General features: G+C 44.7%; 1 protein-coding gene across 5 annotated transcripts in view; it reads right to left on the reverse strand.

Annotated features, from left to right (window-relative positions):
* Nucleotides 1–14,563, reverse strand: part of LOC126968898 (histone deacetylase 7-like) — a 110,795-nt gene that overhangs the window by 23,481 nt on the left and 72,751 nt on the right. For 4 of the 5 annotated variants that reach the window (XM_050814050.1, XM_050814051.1, XM_050814053.1 and 1 more), the window contains 9 exons: nt 13,727–13,798; nt 11,314–11,421; nt 9,420–9,596; nt 9,273–9,343; nt 8,013–8,149; nt 6,592–6,696; nt 2,395–2,591; nt 1,484–1,708; nt 1,191–1,420 (listed from right to left, as the gene is read on the reverse strand). In XM_050814050.1, the coding sequence (XP_050670007.1) occupies nt 1,191–1,420; nt 1,484–1,708; nt 2,395–2,591; nt 6,592–6,696; nt 8,013–8,149; nt 9,273–9,343; nt 9,420–9,596; nt 11,314–11,421; nt 13,727–13,798 (1,322 nt within the window). The remainder of the gene's footprint in view (nt 1–1,190; nt 1,421–1,483; nt 1,709–2,394; nt 2,592–6,591; nt 6,697–8,012; nt 8,150–9,272; nt 9,344–9,419; nt 9,597–11,313; nt 11,422–13,726; nt 13,799–14,563) is intronic. The other variant, XM_050814054.1, reaches the window with a different exon arrangement.

Below are 14,563 nucleotides of genomic sequence, written 5' to 3' on the forward strand. Positions count from 1 at the left end.
ATTCAATATTCTTCCATGTCTCGTCTGATATCCAGTCTTTTCTCAGTTTAGTTTGAGTTGCCATAGTGTCAACAATATTGATGACTCTTTTTTGTTTGTCTTTAAAGTGAGAGTTGAACAAAGGATACAAAATTTAATGAAAATACGTCACTCGAACGGTTAGCTCTGTTGGCAGAGCACTGGCACGGAACGCTAGAGGTCGTGGGTTCGAGTCCCGCATCGTTCATAAAATTTTATTCTTAAATTTTATTTGTGTATTCATCCTATAAGTGAGAGTTATCACTCTAAAAACATAACAAATTGTTCGAATTATTAGAATAATATGGCAGACTACGGGCAATATAAATAAAATGTGACACATTATAATTATCCATAGGTATTATTATGATGTTTCTATTTGTTTGAATAACAACTTGTTTATATTGTAGTGGAGACCATTTTAAAGTGAATTTAATGAATATTTTAATAAGTCCGCATAATAATATCTCCACATCAGAATGGTGTTTACAAGAAACGTGGTGGCGACTGTAAGTTGTTTTTGAAGTTATACTTCTTTTGGCACGTTTTGAAAAAATGATGAGAGTGAAATATTAAGATGCGCGCGCTTCACTGTAACACAAAAGTAACAGGGTGAAGTTTGTTCCTAAAATTCTCTTACTTTTGCGACATCCATTAATTAAATGACATTATTTTTTTTGGTTTCTTCCTCCATTATTAGGACAGGCAAAGGGTTCAAGCCCACACAGTCGTATTCGTTTTTAAGAGTATGGTCCGATATGCACTGCGACCACTGTACAGTGTGATGTCAATTTAGTATACTGTGAAGCCGTTCCTTTATAGCCAGTTATATTGGTTACTATTTAAAACGGAACGCAATTCCGTATACTGTCAGCCGCATTTTTTGACGTAGCATTCAAATGAGTGTATTAAAGATTGCTAGTTCATTGTTGGAGTACTGTCAAAATAAAAATATTTGGGATTAAACTGTAGGTATTGTTTATAAAACGTTAGGTACTGGAGTGGTTTTGACTTTTTGGACTTGGACTGGATTTTGGCTTTGTTAAGCCAAAGAAGTATAACTTCTTGCGTGCATACATAAGTACACATACAATTCTTTTAAACGTGCACTGAAATAATACGTAATGTAATAACTAGAAGCTGACATAAAACAAATAAATAGGAGCGGGTACCCGTGTTTCAACATGAGCGGGTCGTAGGCCAGCCCCGTGGGCGGAGGACGCGCGCCCACCAGCGGCGACGACAACGCGCGCGCCAGCGGCGCCGCTCCGCCGGCCGGTGCGGCGCCGGCTGCGGCTGCGGCGGCCGCGGCGGCGGGCGGCCGGCGAGATGTGAGGTCGATGACCTCGCCCTCCTCCTCGCGGAGCTGCGCGGCGGCCGCGTCGTGCGCCCGAGTCAGCACCTGCACAGGCGCGGTCGTCAGCGGATGGCGGCCGGGCGGGCGGTCCGGGAGCGTGAGACCCACCGTCTTCCGGATCTGGTCCCGCAGGTAGTGGTGCGCGGTGGGCGGCAGCGGGTGCAGCGGGTGCGGCGCGTGCAGCGCGGGGTCTCCCAGCGGCAGCGGCGCCGAGTGCGTGCGGCCCAGCGGCCTCTTGGCGAGCCGCGCGCTCAGGCCGCTCGCCACCGCGCTGACGCCGTCCACGCCGCAGTACGCCTCCGCCTCGCACACGGGCGGCAGCGACGCCGACCCCTGAGTACATTTATGACCACTTTAATACTTGTTCAAAAGAGTCGTGTAAGCGTATAGCAGGCTGCGGTAACATTGTTACCTCCTTCAGAATACGATAAGAAATGTTCGGGGAGGGATTCCCCGACTCTGTCAAAGCTAGTACTCTCCTGGGGTAAAATCTCTTGGAGGACCGCTGACATATTATATTAGTGGATTAATAGGAAGGGGGTGAGCGATAGCCCGTTAGTGCTGTCGTCATAGGACGGCAGCGTGACTCTTGTGCACCGAAAATCCATTAAGAAGAGGTGACTTCTTACGACACTTGGGCCTGGACTTTTCTTTCTTTCTTTTTTCGCTCCCGGGAAGTACAGGGCCCTTGCACTTACATACTTAAGCACTTGTTCTCGAGACGGTATCTGCGGCGGGTGTGAGCACCGACTGTGGATTAAAACCGTTCCGATCTGCAATAGCAGCAGTGGTTCGGAACCCACTGTTGTCGTGTTTGACGTGTTCTGATGGTTTGTAACCATCTAATGGAAGCGGAATGCTTGTTTATTTGAAATTAAATAACACTGCTCCTGCACTTGCATTGTGCGTTATAAGTACTGTAAGAGGATTGATAGAACGTTCTCGACGTTGGCACTTGCTGGAGAGGAAGGCAAGCGGAAACTACATCTAGTAAAAACTTTGATAGTTATCACACTCACGGGCGGGGCGAGCGGGCGCGGTGCATGCGGCACATATGAAGCATGCGGCACGTGTGAGGGGTGAGGCACGTGCGGCAGCCCCAACGAGATGTTGGGCATGGAGGGCGACGAGAACAGCAGTTCGGGGGAGTGCGCGCTCTCCTCCTCCTCACGGATGGGCGCAGCGCACACGGCAGGCGGCGACCCACTCTCGCAGTCTGAAGACACATGTGTGCTAGTTAGATTGTTAAACAATAGGTGTATCATCACATTCGGTCCTTCGAGCAGCCGCCGCGGGCCAGTGGCCACAAAGGACCGAATGCGTGCACCACATGTACACACACAGTGGTTTATCATTTGTCTTTATTATAAAGACAACCCATTAAGGCAGTTTTATTAATATGTAGAGCTACAATGTCTCGATGTCAATGTAAGTAGTAACACTGCTATTAAACGTCTGGATAAATTACTTGTGTATATATTGCCGAAGCGGCTAAAACTGTCATGAAAAACATAAATAACGCTTTAGTAAAAAGCAGTTGCAACTACTACTATAATATGTCAAACAAAACTAACAAATATTAAACTATAATATAGTATGGCAGAAAAAAATACTGATTCAACAATAATATTACATTTTAATTTGAAACATGTAATCCTGTAGTGAACACGAAGAATTTGTATGAACTCGTCCGATTTGCATAATTGATAAAATAGTACTAAATTATAATCAATCACTGAAGAAATAATGCGATACCATTGAAAAAAACAGACACTCTTGTCGAGGAGCGGAGGCCATCCCCCCCCCTTCCTCCCAACAAAATATGAGAGCAGTATTCAAACAGGAATTACCCCAGGAGGGTACCGGCTCTAGCAGAGCCGGAGAATCCCGCCCCGAGCCATAGCGCTCGGGCTGTCCCTCGTATTCTGGGGAGGGCAAAGTACCGGCAAAGTAAAGGACAAACAGGGCAGCAACACCACGGCACCCCGCTCCACGCTTAATGTGGACTTTTGTAACATCAGGGGAATTCACTCCAACTTAAACGCCGTCCACCACCACCTTGAGACGGCGCAGCCGGCCTTGTGTTTCCTTACGGAGACACAGATATCTCGACCTAGCAATACGTCATATTTAACGCACCCCGGGTACAATATTGAGCACAATTTTTTGCCTTATGCCGGGGTATGTGTGTACGTTAGGGAGGATATCTGCTGTCACCGTCTCGGCAATTTTGAGGGAAGGGAGGTCCCTACCCTCAAAGGCCAGAGAGTAGACAGGTGTCTACTCTCTGGCTCCGCGTAGATTTAGAGGACCGCGTCCGCATCTATGCGTGTGTTTACAGGTCCCATAGTGGTAACGCAGTAACCGATCATAGCATGGGCTGCGTTCAAGCGGCGATTGACGACGTGCTTGCACAGATCCCCTCCGCTGAAATCGTAGTCTTGGGTGATTCCAACGGGCACAATGCCGCATTCGGCATTGTGTGTGGTACGGATCACTACGCAGGGCGATCTGTGCACAATTTTGCATTGGTGTTTGGTCTGTCCCAATTGGTTGAGTCGCCTACGCGGCTCCCGGATGTGGATAGCCACATGCCGTCCTTATTAGATCTTCTGCTGACTACACATCCCGATAGTTACCAGGTCTCTGTTGACGCTCCTCTCGAAACGTCCGACCATTGCCTGGTCAGGAGTGTAGTGCCAATCCGACGCGAACGTCGCAGACCACCAGCGACCTGCCGCGTTTGGCACTACAAGTCAGCAGATTGGGATAGGATGCATTCCTTTTTTGCATCCTACCCTTGGGGCAAGGTTTGTTTCCCTTCGGATGATCCTAGTGCCTGCGCCGTTGCAGTAGCCGATGTTGTACTGCAGGGCATGGATATTTTTATAACAAGCTCTATAGTACCGATCGGTGGCAGATCACAGCCCTGGTTCGATGCGTCAGTTAAAGCAGCATCTGACTGCAAAAAACAGGCGTATCGAACTTGGGTTGCGGCGCTGGGCACAAAGGATCCGATTTGCATAGTTCTTAAGAGGAAATATAACCATGCCTCCAGATTTTTTAAGCGGCAAATCGCCCGTGCGAAGTACGAAAGCACGTCGTCAAAATCGGCGAGCAGCTTTCCAGCTACCTGACCGAAACACGCAAGTTCTGGTCGTTGACGAAAGCTGCTCTTGGTAACTTCAACCAAACAGCCGTCCATGCCGCCGTTGCACATGAGGAATGACACCCTGGCCCATACGGAAAAAGAGAAAGCTGATCTCCTGTGCGCTCTTTTCGCCTCTAACTCGACTCTTGACGACAACGGAAAAACACCGCCGACCATTCCGCGGTGTCAGAGCTCTATGCCTGAAGTACAGTTTAGACAGAAAACTGTTAGGCGAGCTCTGTTTTCGTTGGACGTCAGGAAGTCGAGCGGGCCGGATGGCATTTCTCCAATCGTGCTTAGAACGTGTGCCCCTGAGTTGACGCCGGTGCTAACGCGTTTATTCCGGCACTCTTATTACAAAGGCGTAGTCCCTGACTCATGGAAGTCAGCCCTTGTCCATCCGATCCTAAAAAAGGAGACAGTTCGGATCCGAAAATACAGGCCTATAGCGATTACCTACCTGCTCTCCAAAATCATGGAGAGCATAATTAGCCGCCAGCTTTTAGTATACCTAGAGGGTCACCAGTTGATCAACGACCAACAATACGGCTTTCGCCATGGTCGGTCGGCAGGTGATCTTCTGGTATACCTATCACATAGATGGGCGGCGGCAAGAAAATTGAAAGCAAGGGGGAAGGCCTGGCAGTAAGCCTGGATATAGCGAAGGCCTTTGATCGTGTATGGCACAAGGCGCTCCTCTCAAAACTTCCATCATTTGGGCTTCCCGAGAGCTTATGCAAGTGGACCTCCAGCTTCCTCACTGGGCGTAGCATACAAGTCGTTGTCGGTTTTTGCTCGAATCCCAAGCCCGTGAACGTTGGAGTGCCCCAAGGCTGTGTGCTATCTCCCACACAGTTTCTTTTGCATATCAATGATATGTTGGACACCTCCAACATACATTTCTATGCAAACGTCTTCCAGCACCCTACGAAGGCATATAGTGGAAAGTCTAGTTTTGACATTAAGCTCTTTCAGAAAAGACACGTTGGTGCGACATGCGGTCCATAGAATCGGTAACATTTTTCTCCAGCACCACATTTCAAAGGCGTCTATTCGGTCTCTATCGGCATTTTCCAGTGTCCAGGTTTCCGCTCCATAACTGAATATGGGCAAAACTAGCTAAGTCACCAATTTTGTTGTAGTTTTTCGCGTGATGTTACGGTCTCTCCATATCTTGTGCAACTGGGACATTGCATTTTTGGCCATCCCTATACGTCTCCTCTCCTTTTCGCATGATCCTGTGTTATTAATGCTAGACCCTAGGTAGGAGAAGTCACTCACGATGTCAAGGTTCAGCGTTCCCGTTAGTTCAAGGCTGTTGGTACGATCCACTATCATTACTTTGGTTTTGCTATTATTTATTATTAGACCCAATAGTAAACTGATGTTCTCAATCGGGGCCAGGAGGTTCACCATCTCGGTTTCACTTGCAGCAAGGAGTGTGGTGTCATCTGCGTAGCGGAGGTTAGTTATTTTAGTGCCACCTATTGTGACTCCACCCTCCCAACCTTCACATGCCCGCCTGATTATGTACTCTCCATAGGCGTTAAAGAGAATTGGAAACTAACCTACCTCTTTACCGAAACTAAAATGCTCCGATGTGCAGTTCTCGAACTTTACCATCCCTTGATTTGTATATGTATACAGGTATAGAGAGCGGATGAGGGCAACCAGGTGTTGAGGTACTCCCAGTTCACTAAGTATCTTCCATAGGTCCAACCATACAACATAGTCAAAGGTTTTACTGTAGTCGATAAAGTAAAAGAAGGTAAAAGGGGTGATATTGTTATACTATTTGTGATAATTGTAATGCAAAAGTGAACCATTTATAAGTTATCATGCTTTTGATTTTTTTTTTAAACAAGTCAATAATGCAACATACAAAAATTATTTAAAAAAAGTATGAATTTAAATCAATTTTTTTCTTCTGATTTCTAAAAACTAATAAACACTGGTTATTAATCATTAATATTGATTGAACAACAATTATCGGTCCAAATTAAAAATTGCGCGACGACGATAAAAGATATTTATCGAATTTTTTTTTCATTAAACTCTTACTCACTGCGGGACTTGTGTCTCCTGGCCAGCGGGCGACGCGCCAGCGGCGAGGCGCGGCGCTCGATGACGCGCGCCTTCAGCCGCACCTTCAGCATGTTGGGCTCCGACGCTGCGCACACGCCGCATGCGGTTAGCTTGCGTGCACACACACTCACACACACTACCGCCCCGCCCCCGTGTCTCCCCGTCCACGTATACATGCTAGCCGTTCTTTTATTTTTTTATTTATTTAACACCAATAAGACAGGCACTAACAAAAGCATAATAACATTATCTTTAAAAAATAAAAACGACCATAGCCAGATTTAATTTTATATTATCATTAAAGCGACGTCACCAATGGCCCAACGGAAGACCAGCGCTGGTATTCAAACCAGCAAATATGCTGAGTTGGGACCACTTTGTGACTTATTCCAAATAATATTCCTCAAAGTTATTTTATTGTCATATATCGTCACAAATAAACTTTTTTTCTTTCTTTCTTTTTTATGCTAATATTTGCAATACTAGACGTAATTAATGATTTATTGGTAAGACACGAGAGCGATTTTTAATTATATTATTAGAGCTGCATTCTTATTACAGTAAAATGTATGCTGTAAGCTGAAAGTGAGTCAAATGTAGTATACATTTGACTCACTTTCAGCTTACTTAGGTACCGACTAGCGATATTTTAAACAGGTGAACTTATACTTTTACTAATTAACTTTGGTTCAAATTAAAATGCGGACAGACAAATAAACGGTTAATGTCAGTGAGTCCCGTGAAGGTAGGAGAGAATTAACAATTAACTTTCATCTGCTCATTCGTACGGTCAGCATGACTTTCACTGCGAAGAAGAAACAGGTTCTATTCATACTAGTAAAACCATTCCCAGGCTAGTAACGAAATATTATGTTCAGATATGAAGTTTACTTTACTAAAGCGGGCCATGAAAATATATGAGTAGCAGTTATAGCCGGATAATTTTTAGGAACTGCTGCTATCAAATTATATATTTGTAATTGCTTGGGCTCACGCCAGCTATCGTTTGACGCCTGTGCAGTTCAGACTGAAAACTATACGGCGAGTTCTAATTTTCTCCGATGTTCAAACGGGCCGGATGACATTACAGCTTACGTGCCTGAGTTCGATCCGAGACTATAGCGGTTTATTTCGGATCCCCATCTGAAAGGCTGTATTTGGTATCAGATGTTCACAGACAGGTTCCGGCTGAAATCTTTACTGTGGTTGATACTTTCCTGTTCGAAAAAAACTGTTCGCTAGTCAGTACCCAAACACACACATGTCTACAGGGAGATGGATAGAAGAAGCGCTTCTGTTAGTGTTTGGGAATGTGTGCATTGCAGTCCATTTTAGCTATTTTGTTAGTGCACCACAATATCGAAACGAGCACACCAAAGAGCGCTGGGGTACAAGTCTCACCCGTCTTGCGCAGCGGGTAGTCGGCGGCGGAGGGCGCAGTGGAGGGAGCGGGGGGAGCCGGCAGCCGGTAGGGGTGCGCGACGGAAGTGGCGCCCGGCGACGTGATGGACTCGCCCGACGACGACTTCACGATGCCCCTGATACGACAAACGATCACAACATATACAACTAATTATATATTATTCTTTTTTTATGAAAATAAGGGACGAGACGAGCAGGACGTTCAGCTGATGTTAATTGATACGCCCTACTTATTACAATGCCGCTCAGGATTCTTGAAAAACCCAAAAATTCTGAAAGGCACTATAGTTGCGCTCGTCACCTTGAGACGTACGTTCTTAAGTCTCATTTGCCCCAATTATTTCAGAAGCTACCGCGCCCTTCAAACCAAAACACAGAAATACTTACACATTATTGTTTCACGGCAGAATAAGGCGCCGTTATGGTAACCAAAATTTATAATAGCGAACGAATCAAGTCTTCCCCGACATATCTGTGTGCCGGTTAAATATACTTTATTCTTTACATTCCATATATTTAAGGAAAACTTACTACATACTACTAAATTGAATGCTTACATAGCAATATAACATGCATTAAAGTACCGACATCTAGCGGTAATTAGAAAAAACACGACTACATTTCTATGAGTTTCTATCAACGCTAAACGAGGAGTTGTATTGCGACATCATATTACATCTAACGACGAAAGAACAAATTATAGGCTGACACATAGATACGTCGCGCTCTACTCAAGTTGCAGCTTATTATTCCGATAGTTAAAGATCGTCCGTGAGCTCCTAGAGGTGAGCTGGTGGTACTCAATTTTGTGTCATTATTTTGTCGACCTGAACCTAATTGAATAGAACCCGGACCGAGACCTTTGTATAATGTTTTTATTATGAGTAGTCGATTTAGATGCACTTAAATCCTAGGATCTAATGTGCCCCCTGCTTGCTCTACCCTCGACTTCTTATGTCTAAAAAATGAGCTGTGGAAAAATTGAGGCTATTCCTTTTAAGAAGCGTAGAATCTTCAGAGGGTCCAGACAGGGCACGTCCTCTGCTTTGAGTAAGGGTGTTTTAAGACACCCCAGCCTAATTCTGGCAATGGCCTGTCATTCCAGAAGAATGTGTATGGGGTCTTCAGTGACTTTGTTGCACAATCTGCACAGGTTTGGTTAAGTGAGACCCAATCTGACTAGGTGCCCGTTCAGCTTGCAGTATATATATATGTATAATGTTAGCGGGCTGTACTCACCAGTTCCTGTAGGGCGAGCCGGGCAGCGTTCCGTTGGCGGTGGCCGCCGCCTGCTTCTTCTTCAGGAACTCCTGCAACAACAACCGTCTACGGTAAACTCTGGTACGAGCTGCCAGCGGCCGCGGCAAGCGCTGGGTGTGGACGCACCTGCAGCTTCTGCTTGACCTGGGTGGAGGCACTGGCGGCGGCGCACGGCTCCAGCTTGTCTTTCTTCCGCAGCAGCTCCGCGCGGTCCCGTTCCCGCTCGTGTCGCTCGCGCGCCTCCCTCGCTTCTCGCGCCTCTCGCAGCGCCGCTTCCTCCATCGCCTTCTGCTGCTCCCAGAGCTATAATTAATTTATGTCCAGTAATTATTGAACGTCAAGAACTACCTACCACCCATCCGAAAATATGTGCCTCGGACTTGAGAGGTGTTTCCACATGGGACGAAGAGATTGGCGAGATTTCGATACAACGTAAGTATAACCCTACTATGCTATATTATTTTTGATTTGATTTGAATATCGACTTGCACCTTGCTAGGTTCCTATTGTATTACTTATTGGTAACATAATAATTATAATAGGCCTCATGGTTTCCCTTTTTACATGCATTCCTGGGTTGGGAGAAATTATGATCAACTTTTATCTAGGAATAAAGCAGTGAGTCAATAGTCATACAGCAAATACTTATCGCATTAGAATATTATACTTGTGGTTCGTTCTTTAACTCAAAAGTCTTTAGATTCATAGCTATAGACTATAACATTCTGAAATATAGATGCCAGATAAGAGGAAAACCACCTTAGTTAAATGCCGAGGATGCCCACATAACTAAGTTTCTTCAGCATAAGAGAATGGTATACTCTATCAAAAGCTTTACTGATGTCAGTGTAAAAAGCATCAATATATATTGCTCTGGTCGATTCCTTCTGATACTTCAGTCACGTTGGTGACGGATTCAGTTAATGTGGACATTTTGTCTATGAATCTGTGTTCCGGTGCTAGTATGGGTTTATGATGACTGGTTATGAACGGATAAATGGCTGACTCAATCAGCTTTCCAAAAATAAATAAATGTGAAATAGGCCCGTAGATTTGAATATTATTAGAATCCCCTTCCACTTCCAACTTTTGGAATTGGTGTAACGTTTCCTTTTTTCGAAATTGAAATAAAATTTCCACTATATTGAGGTATACTAATATCGCGTGTGCTACGCAAATAACAGAGTACTAAACGGTGGTCTCATGCCGTTGCCATATGGCAATGGCAGCAAACAGGAGTTTGAAAAGAACACAGGGGTCGGGAAAGATTCGTCTCGCAGTTTGCAATTAAAATAGAGAGAGTGTGATTAGGACCTGTAATTTTACTTTACTTATATTTTTTTTGTAGCAGTTTTTCAATGAAGTCCTATTTGATGATAATAATATTCTAAATGCTACGACTATGCATATTATCACACGCACACCTAGTTGTGATTGGACAATATCAAACCATGTGACACAGACCTAACCAAAGAAATTATTGAAAAGTATGTAAACGTAAGGTTGCACATTATTTAAAAAAAGTTATGCGTAAATTTGTGAACAAATTATATATATCGGCGCTAATACTACAACACGCCTATTATAAAAACGAGAATAATTAAGTATGATAATTCTACTTAAAATTAGTTTATAAATCATCATTTGATTATATTGTGATGTGAAATAATTGTGAAAAAGCTTTAATCGAAAACACACGTGTTTGTCGACACGGGATCTCACGAGCACAGATCCCTATAAATACGGCTGTCGACACTCGAGGCATTCGTGCTCGAGCTGTCAAACGGTACGGACCTCACTGGGACGTCGTTACCATGTCCGTGGAATATACGAAGATGATCAAAACCAAGTGCAGTTTTCTTACGATGATCCTATTATGAGTGAGCGAGCTTTACGCAACGCCAATCTCTGTTTTTTTTAAAGCATATCATTGGGATAATAAATTTTTTATTTGCCTATTTTTCACAGGAACGAACGAACCTGCTTAAAACGCTACTATTAATAAAATTAAACAGCTTACCTTCAGATGATGCCGAATTTGCTGTTCGTGCTGCTCAGCAAGCTGTTGCTGTTGTCTCTGGAAGTGCTGCAATAAAATCTCTTGCTGCAGCTGCTGTTGTTTCTTTAACTGAAAAAGTCAAAAAAGTGCATATTACTTTTAAAAAATGACTGACAAGACGACTGCGAATTCCGCGGTAATCTGTAAGCTGCAGCCAAATTGTAATTGAAGAAATTGGGGGTAGTCAATGGAGGGGGGACACTACATCAAGCAAGTCTAGATTCAACTCCAACAACCAAGCTCGATACGACTGTTTTTTGCAGTCAGATGCTGCTTTAACTGACGCATCGAACCAGGGCTGTGATCTGCCACCGATGGGTACTACAGAGTTTGGTATAAAAATATCCATACCCTGTAGTATCACTTCGGCTACTACAACGGCGCAGGCACTAGGATCATCCGAAGGGAAACATACCCTGCCCCAAGGGTAGGATGCAAAAAAGGAACGCATCCTATCCCAATCTACTGACTTGTAGTGCCAAACGCGGCGGGTCGCTGGTGGTCTGCGACGTTGGCGTCGGATAGGCACTACACTCCTGACCAGGCAATGGTCGGACGTTCCGAGAGGGGTGTCGACAAAGACCTGGTAACCATCGGGATGTGTAGTCAGCAGAAGATCCAATAAGGACGGCATGTGGCTATCCACATCCGGGAGCCGCGTTGGCAGCTCAACCAATTGGGACAGACCAAACGCCAATGCAAAATTATGCAGAGATCGCCCTGCGTAGTCTGTGGTACGTGATACAAGCCATTCGGCATTGTGCCCGTTGAAATCACCCAAGACTACGATTTCAGCGGAGGGGATCTGTGCAAGCACGCCGTCAATTGCCGCTTGAACGCAGCCCATGAGATGATCGGTTTCTGCGTTACCACTATGGGACCTGTAGACACACGCATAGATGCGGACGCGGTCCTCTAAATCTACGCGGAGCCAGAGAGTGTACAGGTCCCTACCCTCAAAATTGGCCACCGGTCCTCGACACTAACCTACGCGAAACATAGCGGCACTAATCCGCTACTTCACGCCGGTATTCTGTGCGAGTGTGGTAATTAACCCGGACGAGTCTTGCCCGATTGTGCTGACATCAAAAGACGGCAGCGTGACTCTCCCACTTCTAAAAAGCCCTTAGTCGCCTCTTACGACACCCATGGGCCTGGGACTCCCAGGGTACAGGGTTCTCTATAGGGTACAGCCTCGGCCACGTATAGTTTTATTCTCATATCTGGTCTGGTGCAGTCCAGTATCATGCGCTCGATTTGTAACGATAAGCTGCTCGAATCCTCAGAGATCCAGTATACTCCTAAACGTTCGATCATATGGCGCTACGTAGAGACGTTGCTACATCTTCTACCGCATTTATCACCGGGAGTATTCCAAAGAGCTCAAAATCTTGATTCCTGCCACCAAATTTCGCCTTCGCACTACATGCCACAAATTTGGATATCATCGTCACCATCAGGATGTGTGGCATACAGCCAAAGTGTGAGTTACCTTGAGCGATGTTTTCAGGACGATACGACATCTACCTGCGACCTTTGAATAAACGCGTTCCAAAGAGGCCGGTAGCGCTGGTGTTGCAAGAGTGTGGGCGGCGGGGATTACTTAACATCAGGTCACCATTGGTTCTGTATGTCTTCCACTTCCATAAAAAAACTGTGCGATTTTCAAGAAATTTTCTTCAACAGAATTAAAAACGAAGTCACCAAAGTAAGGTTTCAAACCAACCAATAAAGATCATGTCAATTGTCTGGTATCACAGGAGAGCATGAGCGACGGCTATAATTTACCAGCAGTCTCTTTAACTTTATATAACATAGGAAATGTAATACTCATTGTGAGTGATGTCAGCAAAGAACACACGACGCAACGAAACATACAAAACAATATATAAAGCAACGACACTAACGAACATTGCTAATATTTTCTGGGATAGGTGATGGAGATGGGGAACGTAAAGCTGAGTTTATAAAATAAGTTATTTGCGTAAATAGTTCCGGTCGTACAAAAAAAATATTCGGCAGGTAATGAGAAGAGAAAGTTTAGCACGTTAGTTTTGTTACAAACATAAAGATATCCGAAAAACGAGGTATTATAATATTATTGATAATTAACGATGTATTTAGATTCGAATATAAACAATAAATGGACATGTGACAGCGCGGTTAGTACGGGACGTGAAGCGGGAGTTGGGAGGCAATGGACATCAGGACGAGCACACACAGAGCTGTACGAGAAACAGGACCGCTTCCGGTGGCCGGCCTCGACTGTGTGTCTCGACGTGTCTCGCAACACGTTGCAGTCGACGTCGGGTTGGGCCTATTTCTCGTGCAGGTAGTTAGTTAGGTATCGGTAAACATTTATCTTATAACTCACTTGTAGCAGGAAACTATTCTCTAGGCTTTGTTTTGCCCTCTCCGCTATATGGCTCTTTCTGGGGCTGTGATTCTGACAATAAGAGAAATGCATATTGGATACAACAAAGTAACAAACACAGCATCATCTTTACAAAATTATGAAATATAATGAAGTATGCGAAAACCAAATCTCTGGACCATACATTATATAGCTGCGAGCTAGCTCCACGCTCGAGTGCTCCAGGGCTTACCGAGTAATGATTTTTGTTACCTACACATGCCAGTGTTTGAACTGTTGCTTTACGGCCTAAAATAAATACTCATTTTACATTTAGTACCTACTCGAAAAAAAAATGGCCGGCTTACCTAGCGATGTGCCTCTGCGGCTGTAATTCTGAATTGTTGCAGACTATCCTACATCAAAACTAATGGACAAGTTAAGTTCACTTGCACAAACTCAATGTTACCGACTTTACATGTGGAGTTAAAGTACGATACGTACATATAATTAACTATTCCGTGTGGAGTTGATGTGACTTCCATCGGATGCGGTTGGCGGGATTCTAACTTTCGGCAGGCGTTGTGCAAACTGAAGAAGTGGAGAAGAGGAGAAATGGAAGCACACTTGAAAAAAATTCTACCCTAGGAGAGGTACTCTTACTCAAACTACTAAGGAAATGTTGCATCTGAATGTGAGTTCTCAAACACAGCTCGACCACACTGGAATGGAAAGTATCTCACAACTTCCTACATGGCAACGAGTCCCAATGGCAAGAAATAACAAAAGAATGACGATGACCGAACCACCGTCTCCAGAATGATTCAATAGTGCTAACAGATATAGTGGACTACCTGT

The sequence above is a fragment of the Leptidea sinapis genome, chromosome 17, assembly GCF_905404315.1.
Source record: "Leptidea sinapis chromosome 17, ilLepSina1.1, whole genome shotgun sequence".
Taxonomy (NCBI): Eukaryota; Metazoa; Arthropoda; class Insecta; order Lepidoptera; family Pieridae; genus Leptidea; species Leptidea sinapis.